Source organism: Anoplopoma fimbria, chromosome 18 (genome assembly GCF_027596085.1).
Source record: "Anoplopoma fimbria isolate UVic2021 breed Golden Eagle Sablefish chromosome 18, Afim_UVic_2022, whole genome shotgun sequence".
In the NCBI taxonomy this organism is placed as follows: Eukaryota; Metazoa; Chordata; class Actinopteri; order Perciformes; family Anoplopomatidae; genus Anoplopoma; species Anoplopoma fimbria.
The window spans coordinates 14,008,384-14,033,419 of record NC_072466.1 but is presented as its reverse complement, the minus strand read 5'-3'; the positions used below and the strand labels follow the sequence as shown (position 1 = coordinate 14,033,419).

The following is a 25,036-nucleotide window of genomic DNA, read 5'->3' as shown; positions in this document are numbered from 1 at the left end:
TTATATACAGTATATATCCTTCTCATGATTATGGAATTGATATAGCATTTAAGCACACTTTTTTCTGACTGTGGTTGTATATTTAAAACTTGTATGTTGATGTGTGTCTGGCCGACCGTGTATGAGTTTGTGTGTAACTGCACCTCCAGGGTTGTGAGGTTAGCTTGGTTTTGTTCAGCCAGTTTGCCAGCTTGTCTTGTTTTTCCCTGGGCAGAGTGGAGAAGGTCCTGGGCATCCTGCAGCTTCCCCTCATGGTCTGAGAGCTTCTCTTTTATCTGGGGAAGCAGAAGGGGAAGCATTAAGTTAATGTCATTAATTTAGGGAAATAAAAGACGAAAGAGGGAAGATTAGAAGTTTTAATTACCTCTGCTTTTAGGTCTTCTGTGGCCTGATAGGGTTCGCCAAATAATCTCTTCACTTTCTGGTACAACTCCTCTGCTAGTCTGGAGGAAGAAAGAAGGGAACGATTAGAATTTATACATTTATATTTTGATTATTTATCTCAGTGTTGTTCAAAGCTTACAAGAGTTGATGGGTGGAATTACTTAGTCTATGTCAACCGACAATTCAGAGAAGAGAGATAAGAAGAGGGGAGTTATTATGATGTGTGGCGGAGCCTCTGCTAGTGTGAAGACAATAATTATTCCATATGACCAAATGTTACAATGCCGGAATGAAATTACAAACTTTCTTCTATTGATCCCTCAGGCTAAATTGGATTAAATTGTGGCAGTGTAAAACATTTCAAATGTTGTTACACTATTGTGTTTGTGGACAACAAGTGCTAACGTTCAACACAGCCTGGCAGGCCATATCAATGAAGGCAAAGTGATAAAACTAGCGGAGAACGAGACTAAAGCAGAACTAAAATGTAACCACTGCAAACATGGACCTTTTCAGTGGGTGTGTGTGTGTGTGTCTGATGAAGATATCATAAGACATAACTTTAAATTATATCTACTCAGTTTGATCCAACAGATACCGATTGCTGACAACTATTCAGAGAGTACACACAGAACAAAAAGGAACTTCAAACAGTCATCACGCTTTGTTAATGGGGAATTTCCTCAATTATTCACCGTTATTCACCATAGACCTGGTGTTCCCCCTGACCGAGTGCAAAACTATGAATATCTTCTGGGAGAGAATGTGTGACATTACACCCTGATTTAAACCATTATTGCATCTTTCCCATGTCTGTAACGACAGGCTTTGGTAGCACTTCACAGATTAATTTATTAAGAGTTTAGAGTATTATTGCAAATGCAGATCTCCCTGGGTTCCAGGGGAGATAGAAAGAGTGTACTCTTGGGGAAAAAAACCTAAAGTAAGGCAGTAAACATCATCACCTTCAGATGTGGTCGGATGACATGTTGTTTTCTAGTTCTTTGCTAGCAAAAGCCAACCCTTAAGTACACTGCTGTTATGAAAATGATGCAGTAGATATGTGTTGCAGTGAAAAAAGAACGGCATGTGAATTTGTGAAGTTTAATGGGGAAGTTGTCTGAACCATCTCGCAGGCTTTCAGGATTTCTAATGCAGCTTTTAGTTCGTTCAAATTTTTCTCATTATATTTCGCTTTGACAAGAATTTCTAGAAAGTCTTCTCACTTTGGAAATATTTAAAACAATTTAATAAGCGTATGTTTGCCAGCGTCCCATAATGAGCCTCATTTTTCACCTTCAGTATTAATTAACACAACAAGGAACTAGTGTCCTCCAGTTGACACCACTCAGAGGACAATTTCACACAGATTAGGGGATACATGCAAGGCAACGACTGGATTTGATGAAACTTTAATGAATCCTGTGGGGACTAGTGCAGGGAAAATATAATATATTTATATAAGTAAAAACAAATGGGAGGAGTGTTTAACTATGATCTAACTGACTATTACAACATTTCAATATCTAACAATACAGGTTATGATGACACGTTAAATTTGAAGCATGTAGAAAGTTTTCAGACTAATGGCATACTGAAAAAACATAAAACATGGAAACATATTAAACTTGTATAGCTGTAACTGCTAGCTTTGTTCATTTTGCTGAAGCATCCCTTTAACATTTATTGATGCTTGTGTTTTTTCTCTGCTGCTCTGGTTAAAATCTCCCCTCAGGGTTCAGTCTAATAATCAACCGCAGACTGACATACAAGTCATTCAGTGGCAGTGGCAATTACACTTTGTCTCACGTATTCTCATATTCTCTCCCACCACAGCTCTCTGTCCATCTGTCAGTGGCTGTCCTCTCCCTCTGTGACTTTCCTTCTCACTACACATTTTTTGTATTCCTCCGTCTTTTCTACCCCTACAGCTATACAGTACTTTTAATTAACTCATCGACCTCATCAACATTTACTGCTGAAAGAGACAGACAGAAAGAGGGGGAGAAAGGAGGGATGAAGAGAGTAGATTAACAATTCCATCACGTACCTTGAAAGAGAGAAAGTTAGAGCGAAAAACAGTGAGAAACACTTTGTTAAAACATCAGCAGATCAAATATCTGCTCAATGGAAGATATATACTCCTGATTTCTTCTGTGTCAACAAATATAAGGGAACAAAGAAATCAAAGAACGAAAAAATGTAAAGGCCCTTCAAAGCCAACCATTTTGCAAACACTGCTGTGTGTTGCTGCATTTTTTTTGAAAACTTGAGGCTTCCACTGAGTTTTATTAATTTCTTTATGTAAAAAAAACAAAAAAAAACAAATACCGTAGACTAAATTTTCTCGAGTATTAGAAAAAAACATTTTTACAACTGCTTTGTATTTAATGACTTTGGCCATTGTTATCACCTGATATCTGCTGTGTTTGTTATTGTTTTTTTTCTTGTTCATTTGTATTCCTAGTATGCATCAATAATAAACACATATTTGATGTTGCGTGCTAAAAATAAAATTCAAATTTCCATATTCAGGTGAAATTTTTTCCATAGGACAAATGTATGCATATTGTACTTCTGTCTTCTTCTCTTTCTATTTGTTTCTCATTGTGCAAGTTCAGTGAAAGAAAAAGTCAGTGTGGAACGAGAAGCAAAAAGTTGGAAAAATGGGATTGAAACCCAGCAGGGACGAAGGCAATCTAAGAAACACAAGGTGAATGACTAGCATACAGGTATGAGTGAAAACAAAATAATGAAATAGAAAAAAAAAAAACTGGTGAAAAGAAATACAGACAAATACTCATCAACAGCAAAGAAAGTGCTCGATAGCAAAGATGCTCAGTTATTTCCCATCTCCAGACACTAGTATTCTTGGCATATTTTCACTCTCTTCGTCAAGAAATGTACACCTTTCTGCCTGCTATCATGCATGTGTGCATGCTCAGAAATGTGTTTGTGTGTTCTACTTTCTTGTGTGTGGGAGAAAGGTAAATGACCTGTGTGTGTGTGTGTGTGTGTGTGTGTGTGTGTGTGTGTGTGTGTGTGTGTGTGTGTGTGTGTGTGTGTGTGTGTGTGTGTGTGTGAGTGAGTGAGTGAGTCCATACTCCATCTCTTCCTCGGCGATGCTCTTCTTCCCTCCCAGCTGTCGCTTTCTCATCTCGGCTAGCATGGCCTGGATCTCCGCCTTCATCTCCTTCAGGCTTTTCTCTGGAGTTCCATCTCGCCTCGAGAGAGTCTGGTTCAAGTCGGCAGCCTTCAACTGGAGGTCTGGACACAGAGATACACATGATGACTGCTTTGTGCAAGGGTGTTGCCATGATATAGACATTGGGGGGCAGGTCCAAATGTGATCCATCCCCCAGAATTGTTTTTAATTATTTCCCAAATGTCTTTATTTATAATTGAAAATGTGTACATTTAATGTACAGTTTTGAGGACTAAGTTGTCCATTTGAATTCACATTTAAAGGAAGTTTTGCTTACTGTTTACTGACTTTAAACGCACCAAACAATTATAATGCCTATTCCTGACTGAAAATTATAAATAATTAGACTTATGTATTGTTTTTAATGTATTTTTGCCACCTCATTGGTTTATCAATGAAAAAAATATCTTTATTTAAATTTAGCTTTTTACATTGCCTATAAATGCTTTTACTGTGTGTTTGCAATCCATCTTAAAAATGTGAACCAAACCATAAACTTGAAAGGAAAAAACGAGAAATAAAACAACATGCTAAAGAGGCTAAAAAGCTGTGTAGAGCTGCAGAGTTGTGTGATCATTTTCGGTGGGTTAATCACTAAAATCTGCTCCTATTAGATTACATATAGTGATTTCATTGATTGTTAATATAACACAACAAGAGTCTACAGCCATGCTAGTGGCTAACAGAGATTGTACTATATGCATTTATCTACAGGTACAATCTTGTCTAATTCATGGTACAATTCCAATAGAGGTGACAAACATGTTTGAATAACTGGAGCAAAAATGTGGTGTCAATGTAAATTGATTAAAAAACAACAATGTTACCATAGAACATAGATGAAAACCTATACTATATTATACGAATGATTTGTAAAAATATGAATTGTGTTACTGTTTTACTGACAGAGTTGATGACGCCTCCCATGGAAACCAATGAAAACAAAATTGCTATTGTTGACTGAAAGAAGATCTTTACACATAGAAATATGCAGTCTGTAGAGAGGCCTTAATAGTGTACAAATATATACAAACAGTAAACAGAAATACAGCTCTGATGGAAACTCTGCTGTCATGTCTGAGCTTTATGGCTCAAACGGAGAGAAAGAAAAATCACACTGTTTGATCTTCACTCATTTAAACACAGACACCCCCTTAGAGTCAGACAACACACACACACACACACACACACACACACACACACACACACACACACACACACACACACACACACACACACACACACACACACACACACACACACACACAAACTCTTTTAACACCATTCAAAGCCAGATATTTTGGCAGACTTCATGTTAGCCCTGCTTTTATCAAATTAAAGGCAGTGAAATCTCATACCAATAAATGATGAAACTAAACTAAAACACTCCGAGGATCATTTGAATAAAACTGCTTGAACTTAATGAAGCGTGTGTGTGTATGTGTGTTCAAGAACAAAAAAGAGAAGCGTTAAGAGGTGTGTTGTGCATAACTGTGTGTATGCAGCAAGATGTTTGTGTGTGTGCGCTTTGTGTCTACAGTGATGGTGTGTTCCTCTCTCATTTGAAATGTAAACGTGATATGATTAAAGCAAGTTGAAACTTGGAAGTGTGTGTCTGTGTGTGTGTTTGTGTGTGTAGGTGTATGGGCCTGTGTGTACATCTGTGGTTGTGGAAATGCGGAATTTTCTAAACATGATGTGATTAGAGCCAAGACCGAACTAAAGCCATCATGCTAATGAACAGCTGTACTGCATGTGTGCGCACGCTGCATTTGTATGTGTACGTGTGTGTGTGTGTGTGTGTGTGTGTGTGTGTGTGTGTGTGTGTGTGTGTGTGTGTGTGTGTGTGTGTGAATGAGTGTCTGTAAGTGTGTGTGTGTGTGTGTGTGTGTGTGTCACAGCCATATAATTACATAGTAGGATTTAAAAGCCAATTAAACACTTAAAACGTGGATGGAATCATATTATTGTATCTAGTAAACACGGGCAAACACACACACACAGAGGAAACTGTGTACAGTATTTTCTTGCCTCATTGTGTGTTTTTGTGTGTGTCTGTGCGCTGTTGTATTAATGTCTGCACATCTGCATTGGTGTTTGTATATGTGGTGAGTGTGTGTGTGTTTGTGATAGCCAATAATTAAGTCTCTAATTGCTACTCTCAATCATCCAGTGAGCCACAACACACTCTCTTTTCCCCCCCTCTCAGAACACACACACACACACACACACACACACACACACACACACACACACACACACACACACACACACACACACACACACACACACACACACACACACACAAACACGAAAACACACGCACACAACTATAATCACACTGTGATTAGGCAGAAGGCCAGAGAGCTAGGAGCAACAACAAGGAGAGGACAGTTTCATCACAGTCAGTCAATGCATTGGTTTGGTAACTTTCTTTTCTTCCCAGAAGCCATAAAAATGTAATAATGGTTATCAAAATAACAAATTATTTGAACTACAGAGTTTTACATAGAGCCATCAGTAAGGGTAGGGAGAGTTACTTAAAAGTAGTTTTATACCTGCTAAAATCCTTGTAGGACTCGACTAGAGCGGCCCAGGGTTATGTGATTTTAAATTGGAAACAGACCTTGAGATTACTAAAATTTACAAAGACTCCCCATACATAACAACTATTTCCACCAACATACAAAGATTATTTTAGTCTTGACAGTCTGAAAGGAGCACATATTGAAAGGCTGAGGACAGACTGCACGACAGGTACTGTACACGACGGTATTAGACTCATGTCACCAGAATTTCTTGTGTGATTCCGTATCTGCAACGTCAAAATATCCAGAACGAGAGGAAGTGGATCCTGAGTGGAGATTGTTTTGTGAACTGCTGTTTCCATATTAAAGAACAAACTCAGTCAGGCTCAATTAGAAAAACTGGTTAATAAAAACAAAATGATTTGTTTTTACACAGAATATTACACAACTATTTTAACTTATTTTTTAACATTTGATGAAAAATATGTTATCTTAAGACTGAGAAGAGAAAAGAAGGACTAGCTGTGGCTGTGCAAAATAAAGACCTGTGCCTTTCCTTTTAGGTGTCGAGCCTTGGCAGCAAATAGAGAAAAGCTCGACCAACCCCAACACAAACGGTCAGAGTGACCTACAAGATGGCCCTCCTGGCCGAAGATGGTGAAAAGACGTCTTGAACAGAAGGTTTGAACAACTCTTGTCAACTGACAGGATGTTAGTGCCCACATGGAAAGACACTGATGGCCTGGATACACTGCAGAAAGCACTGAAACCCCCTTTAAACTTCAGAGGTAACTTTTCAAGTGGAGCGTGACGCTAATGTAGCAGGAGAAAAACACATCACAAGCTGGTCACACAGCCATTGATGCAGGCTGAAGGCGGAGATGCTGCAGCTTCACTGACAAAAACATACTGAGGCTGAAGTGTACAACTAACTGCTAGTTACACATGCAGAGAGAGAGAGAGCGAGAGACGAGACCTCTGTATGAAGCCACCTCTGCCAAAGTGAACCATCTGTACCACAAAGTGCTGCTGGTGAGATAATGTTTTACACAAGGTTGAACATACAGCCTCCTGCTGTAGGGCAGCATTAAAACCTGAAGCTGTGGATGGACATCTAATGTATGTGGTATGTGGCTGAACAAAAACACACAAAAGCATAATGAACTTTTTGTGTAAATAGCGACAAATGTGCAAATATAATTTTGTTCGTGCAGTCTCTCTGCTACTCGCTAACTAGCTGCTTACAAAATAAAACAAACTAAGCCATTGCACCCCATTATATTGATGGCTGACTCTCTATCACCATGGTAAGTAATGCCGCAGCCTGCTGGATCCGTCTTTATTGTTCGGGCAACACTTTGCACCAGCAGCTGGGACCAAGCATCGGCAGCTGGCCGTCGGCCCACCAGCCATTGTGTTGGAGCTTCCATTAGTGAGCTAACAAGGAGGCAGAAAGGTGTTTCGGCTGTCTCACTTCGAATAAGCCTTCCCCTTTAAAGGTGGGCCAAATAGAATTATTAAAATAAAGGTCTTTGCTTTGTTGGTTTTTATCTGGTAAAACTAACAATAGTATTGAAAGCAATGACGCTTATCATAGCATTTATTTTACATCCAATTGAACTTATAAGTCTTTCTGAACATGCTACATCTTTGTTTGATTGTTGTGTTTTTGTTAAATTATGCCTTATATGAGTTTATTTTTTCATCTTTACATAATCTAATCTATATCCCATTCCCTTCTAATATAATAACCTAAATGTCCCACATGGATCCCTCGCATGTCATACAATGTAATATAATGCAATGCGCTCTAATGACAGATTAAACGAGTGAGACAGTAAACAGAATCCCAGTTGGCAGGATATGAAGTCAGTTAATGGAGGAGAGGTTGTGTTTGTTTCTGCTACCTTGAGCTCGCAGCACTGTGTCCCTGATGGACTGCTCCAGGTCCTCAGCTCGTTTATGAATCCTGTCAGCATCATCCTCAACCTGCTCCCCGTCAGCAGATACCTTAGTGGACTATACACACACACACACACACACACACACATACACATAAACACACACACACATGTTATAAAACAATAATAAACACATGTTGAATAAGTGAACATATGGACTTCTGTTGAACGAAGGGAGGGAGAAGATGTAAAAGAATGACATACATACACATACAATACACACACAATCAATATCATTGTGTTTGTGTGTGTTTGTGTGTGAGAGGGGCAGTTCAGTTTGTTCTTGTCTAAATGTGCATTCCCCCCACACACACAACAGGAGAAAGAGAGACAGACATGAAAACCCATCCTAAGATACTCTCACACACATACATACATCAGAAAGAAAGAGAGGTAATTATTGTTGTTATTTGACAAGGCTGAGCTACATCATTTTGTTGGTTTATGTGTGTGTGAGCGAGTATGTGTGAGATGGGGTGTGGATGATAGCATCGCTGTCAACAAATGTCAAGGCCGTAGTCCCTAAAAGGGTGTAGCTTGACAGTGTGAATGTGAGTGTTATTTCTCTCCACTTGGCACTTGAAGACCCCCTCAGCTCAAGATTTGTTTTTCTATTCGAGTTAAATCTTAGAGACAACTGGGACTCTAAAGATTGTAAAGTAAAAAACTAAAAGTTTATGAAGATTCTTGCATTCTGTACGAGGGCAAAGAAAAAAATATGATAGATGCAAAAACATTAAAGTTCTTGAACTACTTTCTAGCATGCATGGATTTTGAATTCAGTTACCAGGCACAGGCCCCGTGGCCTAAGGGACCCCTAAGAGCCTCTAATTCATTAACATTTGGAAATTCATAAGCCTCAGTCAATACTAGGTATGACCTAATGTCAATTTATAATCCCAATCTTGATCTAGATCCAAATCATCAACATGGTAGAAAGGGGGTCGAATTAGTTTCTGTACTGCCTTTATGTTGACTGGTTAGATTGTTTTTTTTGGTTGTCTGTATTCCTATGCCCAGTTTTTTGTAGAAGTGACAAGACGTGTATCTTTGTTGTTCTATGTACATTATCGCTGCCCTTATCTATGATCTGACTCCCCGCCACGGTCTTTATTCGCTGCATCTCGTCGTTTTAGAAACAGAGAAACAGGGCGCAAGACACACAAAGAGAGAAAGGAAGACAGAAAATGACAGGGACTTAAGTCGAGCCAAAGGAAAAACAGAAGTGTCTGTACCCTGCTGTGTAGTTGGTCCATCTCAACGACCAGTGATCCAAGGTTGGAGTCGGCCAGTTGCAGTAATCTCTCCGGAGCTTTCTGAGGTGACAGCATGTGCTGCAGGAGAGAAACAGAGGGATGAAAGAATTACATAGAGAACGTCTGACACATTTTGGCCCACGGCTAGGCTTTTGAACTGCCTGGTTCGGTGCTGTAGAGCCAAAAAGAAGAGGATGAGCAAGAGAGGGCAGGAGGCAAGAAAGGAAGAAAAAAATACAGACATAGAAAAACATATCTAACATATAAAACTCAATGTATTTTGTATATTTATGTCACAGTAAATATGATAGTAACATAGTTCGACAGTGAGAACAAAGATATGGCATGGTAATGCAACTACAGCTCATAACTTCTTATCATAGTTTATTGGAAATATGGTGCTAATTTTAGTTAAAGTTAAAGATTAACAGCAAGGTGTTACATCATGTTGAGAAAATTCGAAACATTTTGAAAACACTTGAAAACAAGCACAATATAATATGTTAATGAAATGTTCCTCTGAGTAGTGCAGGTTAAGTGAGCTTGTGCAAGTATTACCTTAACTCTGTTTTCATTACATAAGGGTTTTAATATGTTGTCCATATCTGACTTTAAAAATGTATATAGATGTGCAGTTACTATCAAAAAGGTTTTCCAAGTTTCCCTTGTTGTTTGCTGATAACTGAGTATTATCCAAAGAACTTCATACAACTGACCGTTTGCCAAATCTCTCTCCAAAACAGCAATTGTTTGAAAATATGAACAAAGTAATAAAATACGAGTTATGTTAGACAGAAATTATCTACACTGCAATATTAGAACACTGTTTCTGTCACCAACATCAAAGACCTCTTTCACAAGATTCACAACTGTTGGTTAAAGACTTATTTAATAGAACATGATGTCAATTTAGTATATTATATTAATAGAGGCAGACTTTACCTTGAGTTCCTCGGTCATGTTCTCAAAGCGGTATAACATTTTATAAGGTGGCGGGAGGGGTGTGGTCAGGGTGACTTCAGTGATGATGCGATACAGGCGGTCCATATCACTGATCAATAGACCCGAGCACTCGTCATCACAGGCTAGAGAAACAAATATAAAAACACATTTAGACACAGCTAGAGTGTAATGATGCCAACTAAATCTATTAGAGAGGTTTACAGAAGGTTTGCTTTTGTGTGAGTGTACATGTTGACATATCTGCAGTTTGAAAAGGAAAGAAAATGAGAGGAGATGAAAGAAAGGATGTCATATATGTGTATTTTTGCTACGGGGTGTGTTTTGCTGCCTTATTTGTGCGTCTGTGAACACATCAGTGTGTGATCGTAGTGACTGTTTGTGTTTTTGTGTTTAAGTGACTCTGGCATCAGAAAGACAGGGCTGCCGATGCATGAAATTCAGCACAGAGAGGCAAAAGCACCTATTATGAGCTCACACTGCAGGCTAAAAACACACAAACTACAAAGCACAGGCACACCAGGGAATTCACTCGAATGGGAGCAAACACATTGCTCTATATAATGCGTGTGTGAATTTCTTTCCTCAGTAGCCTGAGGCTGATTTATTGCAGAAATTAAAATTTCTGACAAGGGAAATCAAAGATGAATTAAATAAACTAAAAACTGTTTTTACTCAATCAATCTCTGACAAAACCAGAATACACAAATAAACCAAAGCATTCATGCAGTCATGTGCATTCACACACACACACACACACACACACACACACACACACACACACACACACACACACACACACACACACACACACACACACACACACACACACACACACACACACAGGTACAGTGAGTGGGAGTAAATAACCATTTGTCAAATCCAAGACATTCAAGACTTTCTCTGTGGCGCTGGTTGGTTGATTGTCTCTCCAATGTTTGGTAAAACAGGCCGGATTAGCTTCTTTCTTACTCCTCTTCTGAGGAGTTCACACGATATGGTGTAGGTTTGGCTACCTTAAAGTTTGCCTGGAGAATGACTTAGTCTTTGTTGAGATAATTCATCCTTGTTGTCGTCTTACGCTCAACAATAATACTTTATTTGCTGAAGTTTAACCATGTTAGATTTTGATAATGAAACACATACTTGTCAGAAAAAGTCATCTTAATGTCACCAAAAGTCCTCTAGTGGCTTTAAGATGCTGGAGTTCTCAGTGTGCCATATGCCACAAATACTGTACAACATTATACTAGAAAACGAATTCTGAAAGTTGGGGGTTAGCTTTAGGAAATAAAATACAGGATGATTCACTAACTGAATGGGGTTGCTTTCAAGGCAAACTATTGCTAAAAAATCTACTTGGTCAAAATAAAATTCCTATCTGGAGGAACTCCGTTTCATTCTCTTTTGCAGAACCTATGACGTGAAGCAGTAATTGCAGGAGTGTTTTTGGATCTCACTTCTTAGAGAGCGCTGCTTATGACTTTTCCAAGGAATGCTGCCACTTGTGCCCAGTTTGTAATACTGCAAATGCAAGGGCTTTCATCAGTTGGTCATAGGCTCATTCACCATGATGATACCTCATTCGGCGATAGTGATTTAATAAACATTTATTTAAATTTATTCAAATTTAAATTTCACAATGGATAGCAGAGCTGAATGTGACATTCTGTGTAATTTGTTTTTCCTCTATAAGAAGTTGAGAGGAAAACACAAAAATGGTCGACTAACTGCAAGACTTAATTCTTCACTTCAAGGATGTGAGTTTTGAATTGGGAGTTTTGAATGCTTTAAAGCTACAGCAGCTGCTAGAGTGATGGCCATAGAACTGCAATACAATACAAAGTCATTAGATTCGTGGGCTGAGAGCTGTAACAGATTAAGCTGCAGTGCTGTTCAGGCCACCGTAATGTACATTTTTCTGTCCAATGATGCACATCATCACATTTTTACTTCACAGTATTCAAAATGTATAGAATCTTATGATTTATTATCCCAACCATAGAAGCTAGAAGCCCCACAAAGGGCCAAAGTAAACCCAAGCAAGTGTTTTTTATGCTCAGTTTTTTATACTCATGCTCCACACTGGAAATACAAACACACATGCACAACATACAAGTGTATAAAATACCCACTTGTGCCTGTGTTCCTTAGACAGTTACTTACAGCTCTTGCAGGTTTGGTTTATGCTTTGTATTCAGAAAAAGGTAGAACATCACTTGTTCTTTGTGTTCTGCAGTTAGTTTTTTTTTGCCATTTATTTGTTTATTGTGCACAAACTTACTTTGCATCATGGCTAGTGCGAGTTTTTCCAGGTTGTGTTATAGACAGCATGTTTCTGTATTCTGTAACTAATTTTGACGGTGGGAAGATTGATCTTTAAGTTGTATATGGAAACTGCATTTGAATGAGGGCTAACAATGTTGTTTAGGTAAATCATATTTAGACACGGGCTGCACGGTGGTGTAGTGGTTAGCACTGTCGCCTCACAGCAAGAGGGGCCCTGGTTCATTTCCCGGGCTGGACAACCTTCTGTGTGGAGTTTGCATGTTCAACCTTCTGTGTGGGTTCTCCGGCTTCCTCCCACAGTCCAAAGACATGCAAGCTTAGGTGCATTGAAGACTCTAAATTGCCCGTAGGTGTGGACGTGAGTGTGAATGGTTGTTTGTCTCTATATGTCAGCCCTGCGACAGACTGGCGACCTGTCCAGGGTGAACCCTGCCTTCGTCCATTGACAGCTGAGATCGGCTCCAGCACCCCTGCGACCCTTAACTGGATAAGCAGGTTACGGAAAATGGATGGATGGATGGATGGATATTTAGACACTATGTCATTATAAAATACAGCACATGTCAAGGTCAAATGGCAACACATCTTGGTTGGATTTAAACCTAGGTTTTACATCTTATTTGGCTCAAGAAATGAAATTAAACTACATATACAAAATCATGCTTGGATGCATCCTGCACAAATAGCGTATGGTTATTATCTTTTATTTATTTTTATTAGCAAATATATTTGCCTAGTTGCTTAGTTCATCATACTAACTGCGTGTTTCACCGCAAAACAAACAATTGAATTTTGAACTAAATGATGATCATTAGTAGATGTGGGAGATACCTGCATTTCCCTCATTCATGCCTGCCGACTCACAAAGTGCTTGGTTGCTGATGGGAGAAAAAGGGCAAAGCAGGGGGCAAAACGTAGAGTGCCTTCACTCAGTGGACAGCAGTCTGATCGCTTCACTCAGTGTAAACCATCAGGACGTGTGATGCTTGTATGTAGAAGTGGTCGGTTTGGTGTCAGGATGCACTGCAGCACTTGCACCGCCAATTTATGAGCACACGCTTTGTGTAAAGACCTGAGCAAGCAATTTTCTCTTGACCTGACAACAGCAATTTCACATTGGCCTCTGTCTTACAACCTTTTCTTCTATATTCTCTTAGCTCAAGGCATGCTAATGGCACCAAATTGGCCCTGCCATTATGGTCATATTAAGTTTAAATTAGCTCCAAATGACATTGAAATTATTTTCTAAATGACTTGAATCTGACTTCTGCCATGATCCGTCTCCCATGGCAACTGGAGTAAAAGGGCAATGAGTGCTCATTTGCACTTCATTTTCAAAATAAAGCAAAATTCACAACAATGCTCGGTGGTGGGCCACTGGAGAGAATAGAATAGAATAAAATATAAGGTTGATGTCTGTAGTTTAAATAATCTAAAGACACTTTTAAACTTACCTAAGGTACTCTTTTTTGCTATGATCTGCCAAAGTAAGTCCTGGGCTCCTTTTGCGGTAGCTTTTGTTGTTAAAGACTAGTCAAAGAGGCCTTTATGATTTCAGCATCTACTATTTTTTTTATATTTGTATTATTGGCACTAAGATTCATGTTTCATAATTAAAACCCCAAATGACCAGTAAAACCTGCATCAGTTGTTTATTTAGTTGGTTGCAATCTGCAACTTCACCACTAGATGCCACTAAATCCTACACACTGGTCTTTTAATATTTAAATTTCAACCTGCAGATACCCTGAATGAAGAGAAAGCAAACAAAGAAAGAGAGAGAAACAAAAAGGGAACACCAACAATGGATTAAATAAACAGCTGTGTGTTAGTCTTACAGATGATCCCAGCTGGTCCACACACATGCCTGTCCATGCACTGGTCACACGTCTTTCCCGATGCCCCGACCCTGCAACGGCATTGGCCTGTGACAGGGTCACATGGTCCTGGCAGCGCCCCCCATAAGGAACACTTACACTCCTCGCAGCGGCCGCCTGGCATCTGCGGGTTACCATGGTAGCCAGTAGCACACCTGGACAGATGGATCATGGGAAGAAGGACAGAGTTAACAACAATTGTTACTTGAATTTAAAAGTTACCATTTGTGTCTAAACATATAAAGACAGGAAGTGAGATTTTTTTTTTACACCAGCACCTAACACTTTCAGCATACAACCTACATCACTGGCATTACAAAAATCCCAAAAAGCAAATCAGTATTGTCATTGCTAATGTATTTGTCCCAATTTCTCGGGCAAGTGATTCATTGCCATGTCCTATATTAAAATTCAAAATTTCTGACCTTATCTTTTTCAAATTTCAAATTATTAGATGAGGATTATGATTTTTTTGTGTGCGTCTCACCTCTCACAATGTTTGCCCTCATATCCCTCAGGACAGGCTGTACATCGGTAGTCATCATATCCCACCGTTACACAGGTTGGACTGAAGCTAGATACAGACAGATAGATTTTCCATAGAAATCACATGAAAATACTTCCACTGAAAACAAATGTCTTAATGCTTTTACAGTCACATTTAAAAATGCTGAAAAGAAAAACAGAAATGCACATAAATATATTTTAGAGATTGACATGGAAATATGAAAACATGATACATGATTGATACATGAATCTTTTAATCGTAAACACAGAAAAGTTTACTTGTTCTCTGGGTTGGTGAGGGGACAAGCGCACGGTTTACAGTCATCAGTGGATCCTCGGACCACACCGTAGAATCCTGAAGCACAGCGTTCACAACGATCACCCTCCGTGTTGTCTTGACAGTTCTACACACATACACACAAACACACAAATGAAATTATTGTTATATTATACATTCATCCTCTAACTCAGCCATGACTCTAACCCTGATGTGTGTGTTTCATGTCCCATCATCGTCCAGCCAGCAGGAGTTCTTAGTGTGTGTGCTTGGTTTTAAATGCAGAATTTGGTTGTGTGAGCTTTATAAAGGCAAAAATTGTAAAAAAATTGTAAAGAAATTACTAAAAATAAACTCTTTCTGCTTATTAAGAAAGGCTTTCATCTTTAAAAAAGCAAGCACATTTTCTGATTAAATGAACAGCAGTTAAGCTACACTTTTATCTGCATGTTGTATTTGAATATTGCTGCTGGCACAATAAAAACAAGACAGCAGATTTGTTTGAGCAAGAAAAAAAAGGTTGGAGGACATTTCTATAACTCTTAAGCTGTCTACTCATCTGAAGTCGACAATGAGCAATTGAAAAGAGGACAGAAGGGGTCACTCATCATTCCCTCCTTGATCAATGACAGTGGTGGTATTGAGGAGGCTTTTCTTTTTGGCGAGTAAAATAATTATCCTGGCACCACTGGTTGATTTACACAGAGAATAGATGACAAGTATAAAAAAGAAAAGTAATGTTTTTAAGATACTGATATCATCGCTGTCAGTTTACTTCACAATATTGGATATTAGTAGCACCTTTAATCACTTTGTGTATGTACTTCGCTGCAAGGTGGTGAACTCAGAAACGATTAGTGAAATGTTTGACAACTTGTTGATGGAAAGGTCATTTCAGGTCATTTCTTCAAAGTCAGGACTCGCCTATCCTCTGAGATTACTTCTTTTTATACCGTGACAAATCAAACATGAAGAGATTTTTTCTTTTCAGGAAAGACGTTGATTGAGTTTCACATATTTGGACAGTAGCTGGGAAGTAACCAGTGTAATCACAGCTGCTTCTGCAGAGCTGAGCATCTCCACCGGAGCAGCGGGGAAGTCATTACTCTTTTCTTTTCCCCACACACAGTTTCTGAGCCATTGTAGGGCCTTCACCCACACACCCACACACATATATCTAGCTTGGACTATTTCTGATAGGAAACGTAGTTCTCCACACACAGTAATAAATGGTTCTGAGGCCAAGTCCACTCCTGCATGATGAGGTGCTGTGAGAGCGTGCACAGCAGCGGCCAGCTAGCTGTTAGCTGACAGGTGCGATTTCACACGTCAACAGAGTTCATTAAGATTCGTTCCATAAGAGCAGGCCATCCGAAATACTCATTTACTTTGCAGGATTTCACTCACCTGTTGTTATGAGGCTAGCCACAAGGGTGCAATGACACACACAACCATAAAAATATCCAAAATATTTCATATCCAGAGATGTTTGTGTTCATTTTCAGCTTATTTTTGGCTATGCTCATTATACAATATTTTTGTTCTGACGGATACTCTGCCAAAATACACTGTGTTTATATAAATATAAATTACATTTCCATAATATGTAGGACCTCCATACACAAAAACACACACACAAATGCTCACAGATGCAGACACATAGCCAACAACACACATCCACACACTCGACTGTGCATTCAATCATACAAACACACACACACACACACACACACACACACACACACACAACGTAAACTCACACAAATACATTACATACTGTTCACAAACACGCAGCTCTCTCCTCCTCATATCCCCAGGGTTCAGTCTTATGTGTTCGCCTTGTTTGTTGAAAATGGGAACTTCAATCAGTGCAACAGGAAGTCGCCTTCTAACGAGGCAAGTCGTTTCCATTAACTTCCTGTGTTCCTCGTTACCACTAATTACCACAGAAACAAACTCGTTTAGCATTTTCAATTTAGCCCGCTCGGTTAGAAAATGCTAATGACGCCTGTTATGGAGAGCGAGATGGAAATGGGCAAGGGAAAAATGGCTGGGAGGCAGAGGGAAACAGAAATCAAACACGAGGGAAGAGCGAGGGGAGAAGTAAAACGGGGGAGAAACAAATTGGCAACACTAAAAACATTACGGTGAGGTGAGAAGGAAAGAGAGGCGGCTGCAGAGGGAGATTGGGGCAAAGAAAAATGAGAGATGGTGAAAGACAAGAGTGGCGGGGGTGATGAAAAGAGACGAATGAGGAGTAAATACATAATTGAGGATGAGAGGGAAGAGAATTTAAGGGATGAAAATGGGGCAGATAAAAGAAACAAGGAAATTAGAAGAAGGAGGAGTAGAAGAAGAAGAAACAATAGAGAGAAGAGAGGAGAGCCAATCAAAGAAGAGAGGATGTATCAGAAAAGTTGAAAAAACAAACAATGAAAATAATTAGAAAGGAGAGAACAGCGGAGGGGAAACAAGAACATGTTGTCATCCATATTGGAGCGCAACTATTTGACTATCGTGATGGTGTTGACGCTAATTTGAGTCTATCATACGGATGATTATATGGAACATGGAAAATTCAGGAATCATGGTTTGAATCCATACCTTTAAATGAAATTACATTCAAGCTGTCTACATCAGACATGTTACTATTAGTGGAATAAAATGTTCCATTAAGTTGGTGACAGTTCCAAATTAAATTAAATCAGAGTGAAGATTGCACAAAAACACTTCCCATAATTGCTGGTCCTTTTAGTTGTCCTGTTTAGATGCTCTTCAGTCAGTAATCAGAGAGTCACACTCGGTCATGACCAAACACCAAATCCAGCACTCCAAGCTTATGACAAATAATTGAGCTGAATTTCATGCATAGCAGTATATACAACTCTGCTTTCCAAAAAGGAAGATTGTAATAGTGCTGCAATTGTTAACTGATAGAAGGTGAGCCACTTGCACTATGTGGCATATTTCAAGTCTTCCAGAAAAATACAAAACTTTACGTGCAAAGAAGGCTCAATGAGACTGCAGCTGCCAGCATCTTTCTGAGTTTGTTTACTAGTGATTATACCTATTTATCTTGGTTATCCAAGCCACATTATTAAATATCTTCTCATAAACTGTCCAAACTGAACCTCAGTTAATGGATTTTTCTGACAGTATGAACTGTGGATGTAAAATCATACCAAAACAGTGACATTTTCTACGTCTCCCAGGGTTTTTACAGATCAAATCTGAGTGTTGACTTGTGGGCAGCATGTGACCAACTGCTCCCCGAGGTCAAAGGCTTCAGATGGCGACTCACTACAAAACTGACCAGATTGTGAATAGGCTGAAAGTGGCTAACAGCTAACAACTGACATCTGCAGATTTGACTCACAAGCTACCTGGTCGATATATGGAAGACGTACAGGCAGAATATCAATCAAAAACAAACATGAAGGTGGTTCTCTTTTCATGTTTGCATTTTAATTCCTACACTAAATAAATGAATAACGACTTGAAGGTGCTTAACTCCTCATTCAGAGCATACCTTTGATTGAGGGATTGCATCCACACAGCTCTCAACTATATACTTGCATTTTGCATCATAGCGCGAGCCTCTGCAGATGGCCCGCAAGCTCCAAGCATGCACAAAGGAATTTATACGCGATGCGCTTCGGTTGCTTATTCTCCGAAGCGCCAGAGGGCATACAAACACAATGTACTGTGAAGAAGCAAGAAGACAACAAGTGAAACCGGCAAAATGGCATTAACCAACCGAAACCTACCTCCATAATGCAGAGGAGGAATTGTGATTAACTGTAAACTCAAAGCTATTCAGGGACTGCTTTATTGCTTTCATACAAGCAGCGTGAAGAAAGAGGTTAAGTATTAAATGCATTAGAAAGACAGTTGAATAGCCTGTAAACTATTTGATATAATATATATTCAAATGTTGACTTTCTAAAGCATCTCATAACCAGCTAACATTCTTTTTATAATCCCTAGACATGGTAACAGTGTTTTTGTCATTTAACTATTTGTGACAGACAGAAAAGCGAGTTACAAAAATTCTGAAATGCACAACCAAGTTATTGTCACAGCTGTAATGTGCAGATCATTGACAGCGTCAAACTAAAGGTTGAATACATTTTGTGGGTCAGATTTCTCTTTTGATAAGATCATATTCTCCCTTCTTTCTTAAAGTAAGGATGTAGCTTTGGGTCAGATCCAGAGGAGAGGAAATTACACAAAATATCAATGAGCCGGGGTCGTTAATTATTGCTGGGCTAATTACAGTACCTGACATTCCTCCCAACACACACACATACACTTTTTTTCTCTCTCTCTCTCTCTCTCTCACATCACTCTCTACTCCAGAAACTACCTGGCATATGGCTTTATGAGGGTCTCCAGTGGCAGAACACACACACATACACACATACACACTTACCTGGCATATGGATGTCTCAGGGTCACAGGTGGAAGAGTGCCCACTGCATTGGCACTGAACACAGCTGCCCATGCCGGCAGCGGTTGGCAGTCTGGACGCTGAAGCAGATGTCACGGAACCGGCGCGAAGACGGTAGAAACCCGCCGCACACTCCTGCACATAGAGAGACAAACAGACCCCACAGACAGACAGAATGAGAGGGATAATGAGGGAATATATGTGTGTTTTAAAGAGTCGTTTAAAGCTGAAAGATAGACATAAAAGATCCAGTTTTGACAGCATGTGTTCCCACTGTAGTCCCACATAATATGCACAGTGTGCATATTATTTTTACACACATACACACCCACGTTTTATACACATGGACCCACATAATTATCCCTAATTGTAATTTTTCAAAGCAACTGTTGACCACTCTCTCTTGCATGCACATACACACAATTAGGAGTTATTCCCTTCAGTAACTTTTGATCACACACATGCCCACACCCTCACATACCGCTTGGCGCGCACACACACACACACACACACACACAAACACACACAGACATGCAAGGTAACTCTCTCTCCTGTTCAGTAATAATTAATGGAGTCCATTATAAGAGCCATCTGTTCCCTCTGCTACCGCTAAACGCCCGTTTAAATATACTTTATTAACAACGACGGCAGCTACAAATAGAATGGCCATCTGTCAGCAAAGACCTCTACGACCTGAACATTTCAAGTTTAGCTACCGCTTGCTATTTGGCAGTTTTTCAACAGCATCCCTAGCTTCTAAATGATGTACATGGCTTTTTTTTTTTTTCTCCTCTGCACTCCTAGTAGCAAAAGCCAAAATGAAACAGAGGTTGAAAAATATAGTTAAAAGTTTGCTGGTAACTCATGTGTTCCGTTGGGATTAATACAATAATACCTAAATGACTCTCAGGCGCCGCCATCCAGCGGAATTGCCCAGAACTGTTGCCTCTGTGTATCATAAGCTGCCTCTACAAAATCCTCATTAAAAGTAAAGATTGAGTCACTGCTATATGCTTTCTGTGGCTTAAGAGAAGGAGCTGGATGCAGTTGAAAGTCAATTGCTTTGACAAAATCACAACTGAGTGGAAGAGACGCTCAGTGAGGCTTAATCCTAAAAAAAAAAAAAAAAAAAAAAACGGAGCCGGAAAGGCGTCGCAGATGCTTAAAGCTCTGAACTAAATGTAAATTGGAAACTTGTGAGATACTATTGAAAGCCCGGTCTGTGACCTCCATGTTTACACTCTGAAGGCAGCAGACAGAAAGCATTCATTCCTCTGAGCGCTAAGAGAGGAGGAGAGAAAGCTCACTCTGTAATTAATGTTTGTAGTGCTAGATAGTTTGAACTTGTGTCTTTATGAATGCTTTCTCTTTTCATTTTTCTGTAATATTCACACTATTCAGTGTTTTCTTTTACTGAAATGTCATTGACATTTTGTATGTTTTACTTTTTATGTAGTGGGCTTTTTGCTGCTGCATGGAAGTCATTTTGTCACATTAATGATTACAAATACAGCAAGTGAATGCATTTTGACATTGATGTATTCAGTAAATTCCTTGCATGTCTCTTAGTGTCTATCACCATACTAACAGCAGATTTTGGAATAAATTATAACTATATTGTAGCTCATCAAAGACTTTGATTTTGGTGTTCATGTCCACTGATGCAAATAAGAAATTGCAGTAGAGACATGCCAAAGATGTTTGTTCTTTAGAAACAGTGATGTTACATTATATTGTTTGTTTACTAGAGAGAACCGATTATCTCAATTGTTAAAAAAATATCCTGCTATCTATATATCTTTCTTATGAACACCTTTTTGGAAAAGCTAACATTCTGCAGGTATGAAGTCTTCAGGTGTGCATGCAGGTGTATAGTTTTGCGCTCACCTCACAAGAAAGTCCAGAGTATCCGTTTGGACAATCGCACTTCTCTATCTGCTGTGCTTCCTTGCTCTCTTTGGTTGGTGTGCCTTCCTCGGCCACTGTTAGACTGATCTCTGAAATACTGGAAAAGAGAGAAGTCAAATCAAATCCATTAATACAACAATGTGATATGATCACTATTATAATTATGTTTTCTTTTGAGTTTTAATAGCATTGGTTTGTCTGGACGTTTGGAAATTATGAAACTATTTCATCATGTCAAAGAGTGTTCAGACACAACAGCAGTGATGATTTGCAGCAGGTTATCATGTATCTGTGTGTGTGTGTGTGTGTGTGTGTGTGTCTGTGTGTGTGTTTTACCGGCTGTGTCTCATCAAGTTGCCGTGTGATGCCTTAATTAGGATGTAGTCCACATAGAACAAAATATCCATGAAGTCCTCTCGAGTCATGGACCTGCCATCTGCGTACTTCCACTCATGCTGTACACACACACACACACACACATTAAACAGGCTCACCAATCAATTTAATCACTGCAGTCTATTACCAGTGTAATAGACCCTGTCTGTATTGACCGACAGAGCTCGCCAAAAATAAGTATAATCAATATTCAGTTTAGCTCTATTATTTTTGTGGGTGGTATTTAATAAAATAAGTTATTTCTAAAACATCTAACTAAAATATTTTCTTCTATTACTTTTCAATATCACACTTCCATGTGCAGCCTTACTCTACCTCTGTCATGTCGATCTCGTGGCGAGTGAGCTGACCGATCTGGAGTCCCAGTATGGTGCGTGTCATCACTATGTTGTGGTTTGGACCGCCCTTAATGATGACCTGAGGCTCATAGGAGGAAGGACCAGTTTCATCTCTGGCCTCGTAGTACACTGCATATTTCAGCTGCCCACCATATGCTGTGATCTGGAGAAAGACGTAGAGAATTGATAAGAGGTGACTTTTACTAAGACTCTCTGACAACTCTCTGACAACCTTGGCTCGATTTGAGGAAAAACGTAATATTTATATTGCTAGTTTGGTAGTCAGAGAATTACAGATTGCTGTATAAAACAATTAAAAACGGCAATGCCTGAAAAATAACGAACAAAAAAAACTAAACACAGTGAGCTTTCCAACCATAGAGCCTCTGAACTGCTCCGGCAGTTTCCAGTAGTAGGGTTCAGAGAGTATCGAGGTGACCAGCTCTGTGTGAGCGAGGATCTCAGGGTGCTGGAAGCTCACTCCTCTCCTCGTCTCCACAGTGTTGGATTTATCCACCAGGGGCAGCACCGTCTGCTCAGGTTTCAGCGTCAACTAGGACACACAACAGTGATGACAATATTAATGTGACGCATGTTGATGCTTAAAGATTAACCCCAAGGAACCATTCCACGGAAGCTGTTCATACTGTTTATCATGCTGCCTTTACATTTGAACTGGGTGTACATACTGTATGCACTGAGCAAATGGGTGGATACCCAAGACTCTGATTTTACTGTACAGGTATGATTAGTTTAAATTATCTCAAATGGCTAATATTCATGGATGTTCTGTTCTATGTTAAAAAAAGAAATGTGAATACAAACTTTTTTTAATAACACTGCAGGGTTTGAGTAGAAATTATAGTTCAACCGTTTAGACAGGGTATTATTTCACCATGTAGAAACAAACTGAGCCAGATATAGCATATACGCATTCATGTGTGGGTTGAATAATCCTAAATTGAATCATATAAATGATGTTGCATACATTAAAACAGACAGAACGACAGTGTCTTTTTCTTTTTCAGTCACAAAATATCCTTTCCTCCTCACTTCCTAATGACCCTGACTCAAACAATGCTCCATCCTCTTTGACTTTTGCAGATTTCAAATGCTTTTTGTTTGAGACTGCTATCTTGTTACAGACAATTTGACATCCTCTTTTCATCTATGGGCAGAGGATTTTGAAACATTCCAATTAAGAAGGATGGATCTATGCAGCTCTAATAACTGGTCTTTCTTACAGAGATATTTGATTGCAACATGACTATATGTATTTTCATTTCCAAATACTGGCCATATGCTTTGCAGAAAGAAACCCTTTGTTTCAAAACTCAAAAGAAATTGAGTGGGTATGGGAATTCTAGTCAAGTCTGAGGTGCTATCTGTGATTCTAACGACAAGGATCTTTACTCTTCAGTTGAATCATTTAGCAGCGGTCTTACGTAAGCAAACACCTTCATTCTCTCAGCTTTAACCCTAAGAGTTAAATGTATGATTATACATTATATGTACCCACAATACATGTGACACAGGAGATATTGATTTCATGAAAAAAAAAAATCTGCTTTTTTTTTTGTATTTTGCACATAAGGTACATTCCTGCCATGAATTTTGGTTGTGGTATTTGTTCAAAAAGAAAGCCAAGACCCAGTATTTTACAATAGAGGTATCGTCAATGAGACAATCAGTCTTGTTGATTGTCTAAAATTGTTTCTTGATAATGGGTCAAGCCAACTGTTGTTTCTTTTTTCTGCAAAGGATTGTTCTTGATTTTTGATTTCCAATATAAACCTCTTTCCATTCTGAATATAACTGAATGTCACTCAGTCGGTAATAACTCAAGTATGACTCACGAACCAGAGAGCAGGAGACAGCTTGGAGAAAATCTAGCCCTTTCTTTCTCATTCTCTTTCCGTCTCCCACTTTATGTGTTGATATTTCGATATTACTTGAATAATATGAGGGTTTATTATTGACTGTGGGTTGTGGTTGAGTGGTCTGATTTAAAAATAGATTCATCCGCCAGAGCCTGGATCTCTTCCTCTCTCTGTAGCTGCAGTCCAGCAGCCCTGATATGTTTATATTATGCGAATAATATGTGAGGCATAATGGAAGAGTGCTCTTTGTTTGAGTGATACCTATGAAGTTACTTTAGCTCGGACACACTAGCAATGCTGGCTGCATAATAGAGAGGGAATCACACAGGGAATGGGAAATTACTGATTTGAAAATGAATTGAACTCCAAACATGAATATACTTTAGCTGGTTTCTCATTGGCAATTTGATTGATACATTGTGATATCAAATAAGTAACAGGAACAAAGTGATGGAAAAGTTAAGTATGACAAAAAAACAAATTTGAGTCCACATTCAACTTAATCGAAGTGTGTCTATTCTGATTTAGTAGGAGATATGCAGTACTTAGAGTGGAAGAAGTATGTGTACAGACTGAGACATGATGAGTTCATTCTCTCATATTGTATGTGCCCATTCAGTAAATAGTAAATATAACTTTATAATTCAGGGTTTGTATACATTTTCTTTAAGTAGTTACTGCATGCTATCAGTTACAACACTGTTTCATCTGTAATTTAAAAATAATGTATTTCTTCTCCCCATATGTAAGGACTAATGTTTTTCAGAAATAGAGATTGAATATTTGCTCATATATTTAATTTCTATGTCATATACTTAAC

General features: G+C 39.0%; 1 protein-coding gene across 1 annotated transcript in view; it reads right to left on the bottom strand.

The window, feature by feature from the left end:
• The window catches only part of lama2 (laminin, alpha 2), a 168,761-nt gene that overhangs the window by 39,225 nt on the left and 104,500 nt on the right, over window positions 1–25,036 (bottom strand). Inside the window, exons 29-42 of the mRNA XM_054619092.1 lie at window positions 22,713–22,889; window positions 22,314–22,499; window positions 21,939–22,057; window positions 21,582–21,699; window positions 19,677–19,829; window positions 15,247–15,371; window positions 14,948–15,034; window positions 14,422–14,615; window positions 10,277–10,419; window positions 9,314–9,412; window positions 8,025–8,136; window positions 3,489–3,651; window positions 365–443; window positions 144–275 (exon numbers count right to left, since the gene is read on the bottom strand). Of these exons, the coding sequence (XP_054475067.1) occupies window positions 144–275; window positions 365–443; window positions 3,489–3,651; window positions 8,025–8,136; window positions 9,314–9,412; window positions 10,277–10,419; window positions 14,422–14,615; window positions 14,948–15,034; window positions 15,247–15,371; window positions 19,677–19,829; window positions 21,582–21,699; window positions 21,939–22,057; window positions 22,314–22,499; window positions 22,713–22,889 (1,887 nt within the window). The remainder of the gene's footprint in view (window positions 1–143; window positions 276–364; window positions 444–3,488; window positions 3,652–8,024; window positions 8,137–9,313; window positions 9,413–10,276; window positions 10,420–14,421; window positions 14,616–14,947; window positions 15,035–15,246; window positions 15,372–19,676; window positions 19,830–21,581; window positions 21,700–21,938; window positions 22,058–22,313; window positions 22,500–22,712; window positions 22,890–25,036) is intronic.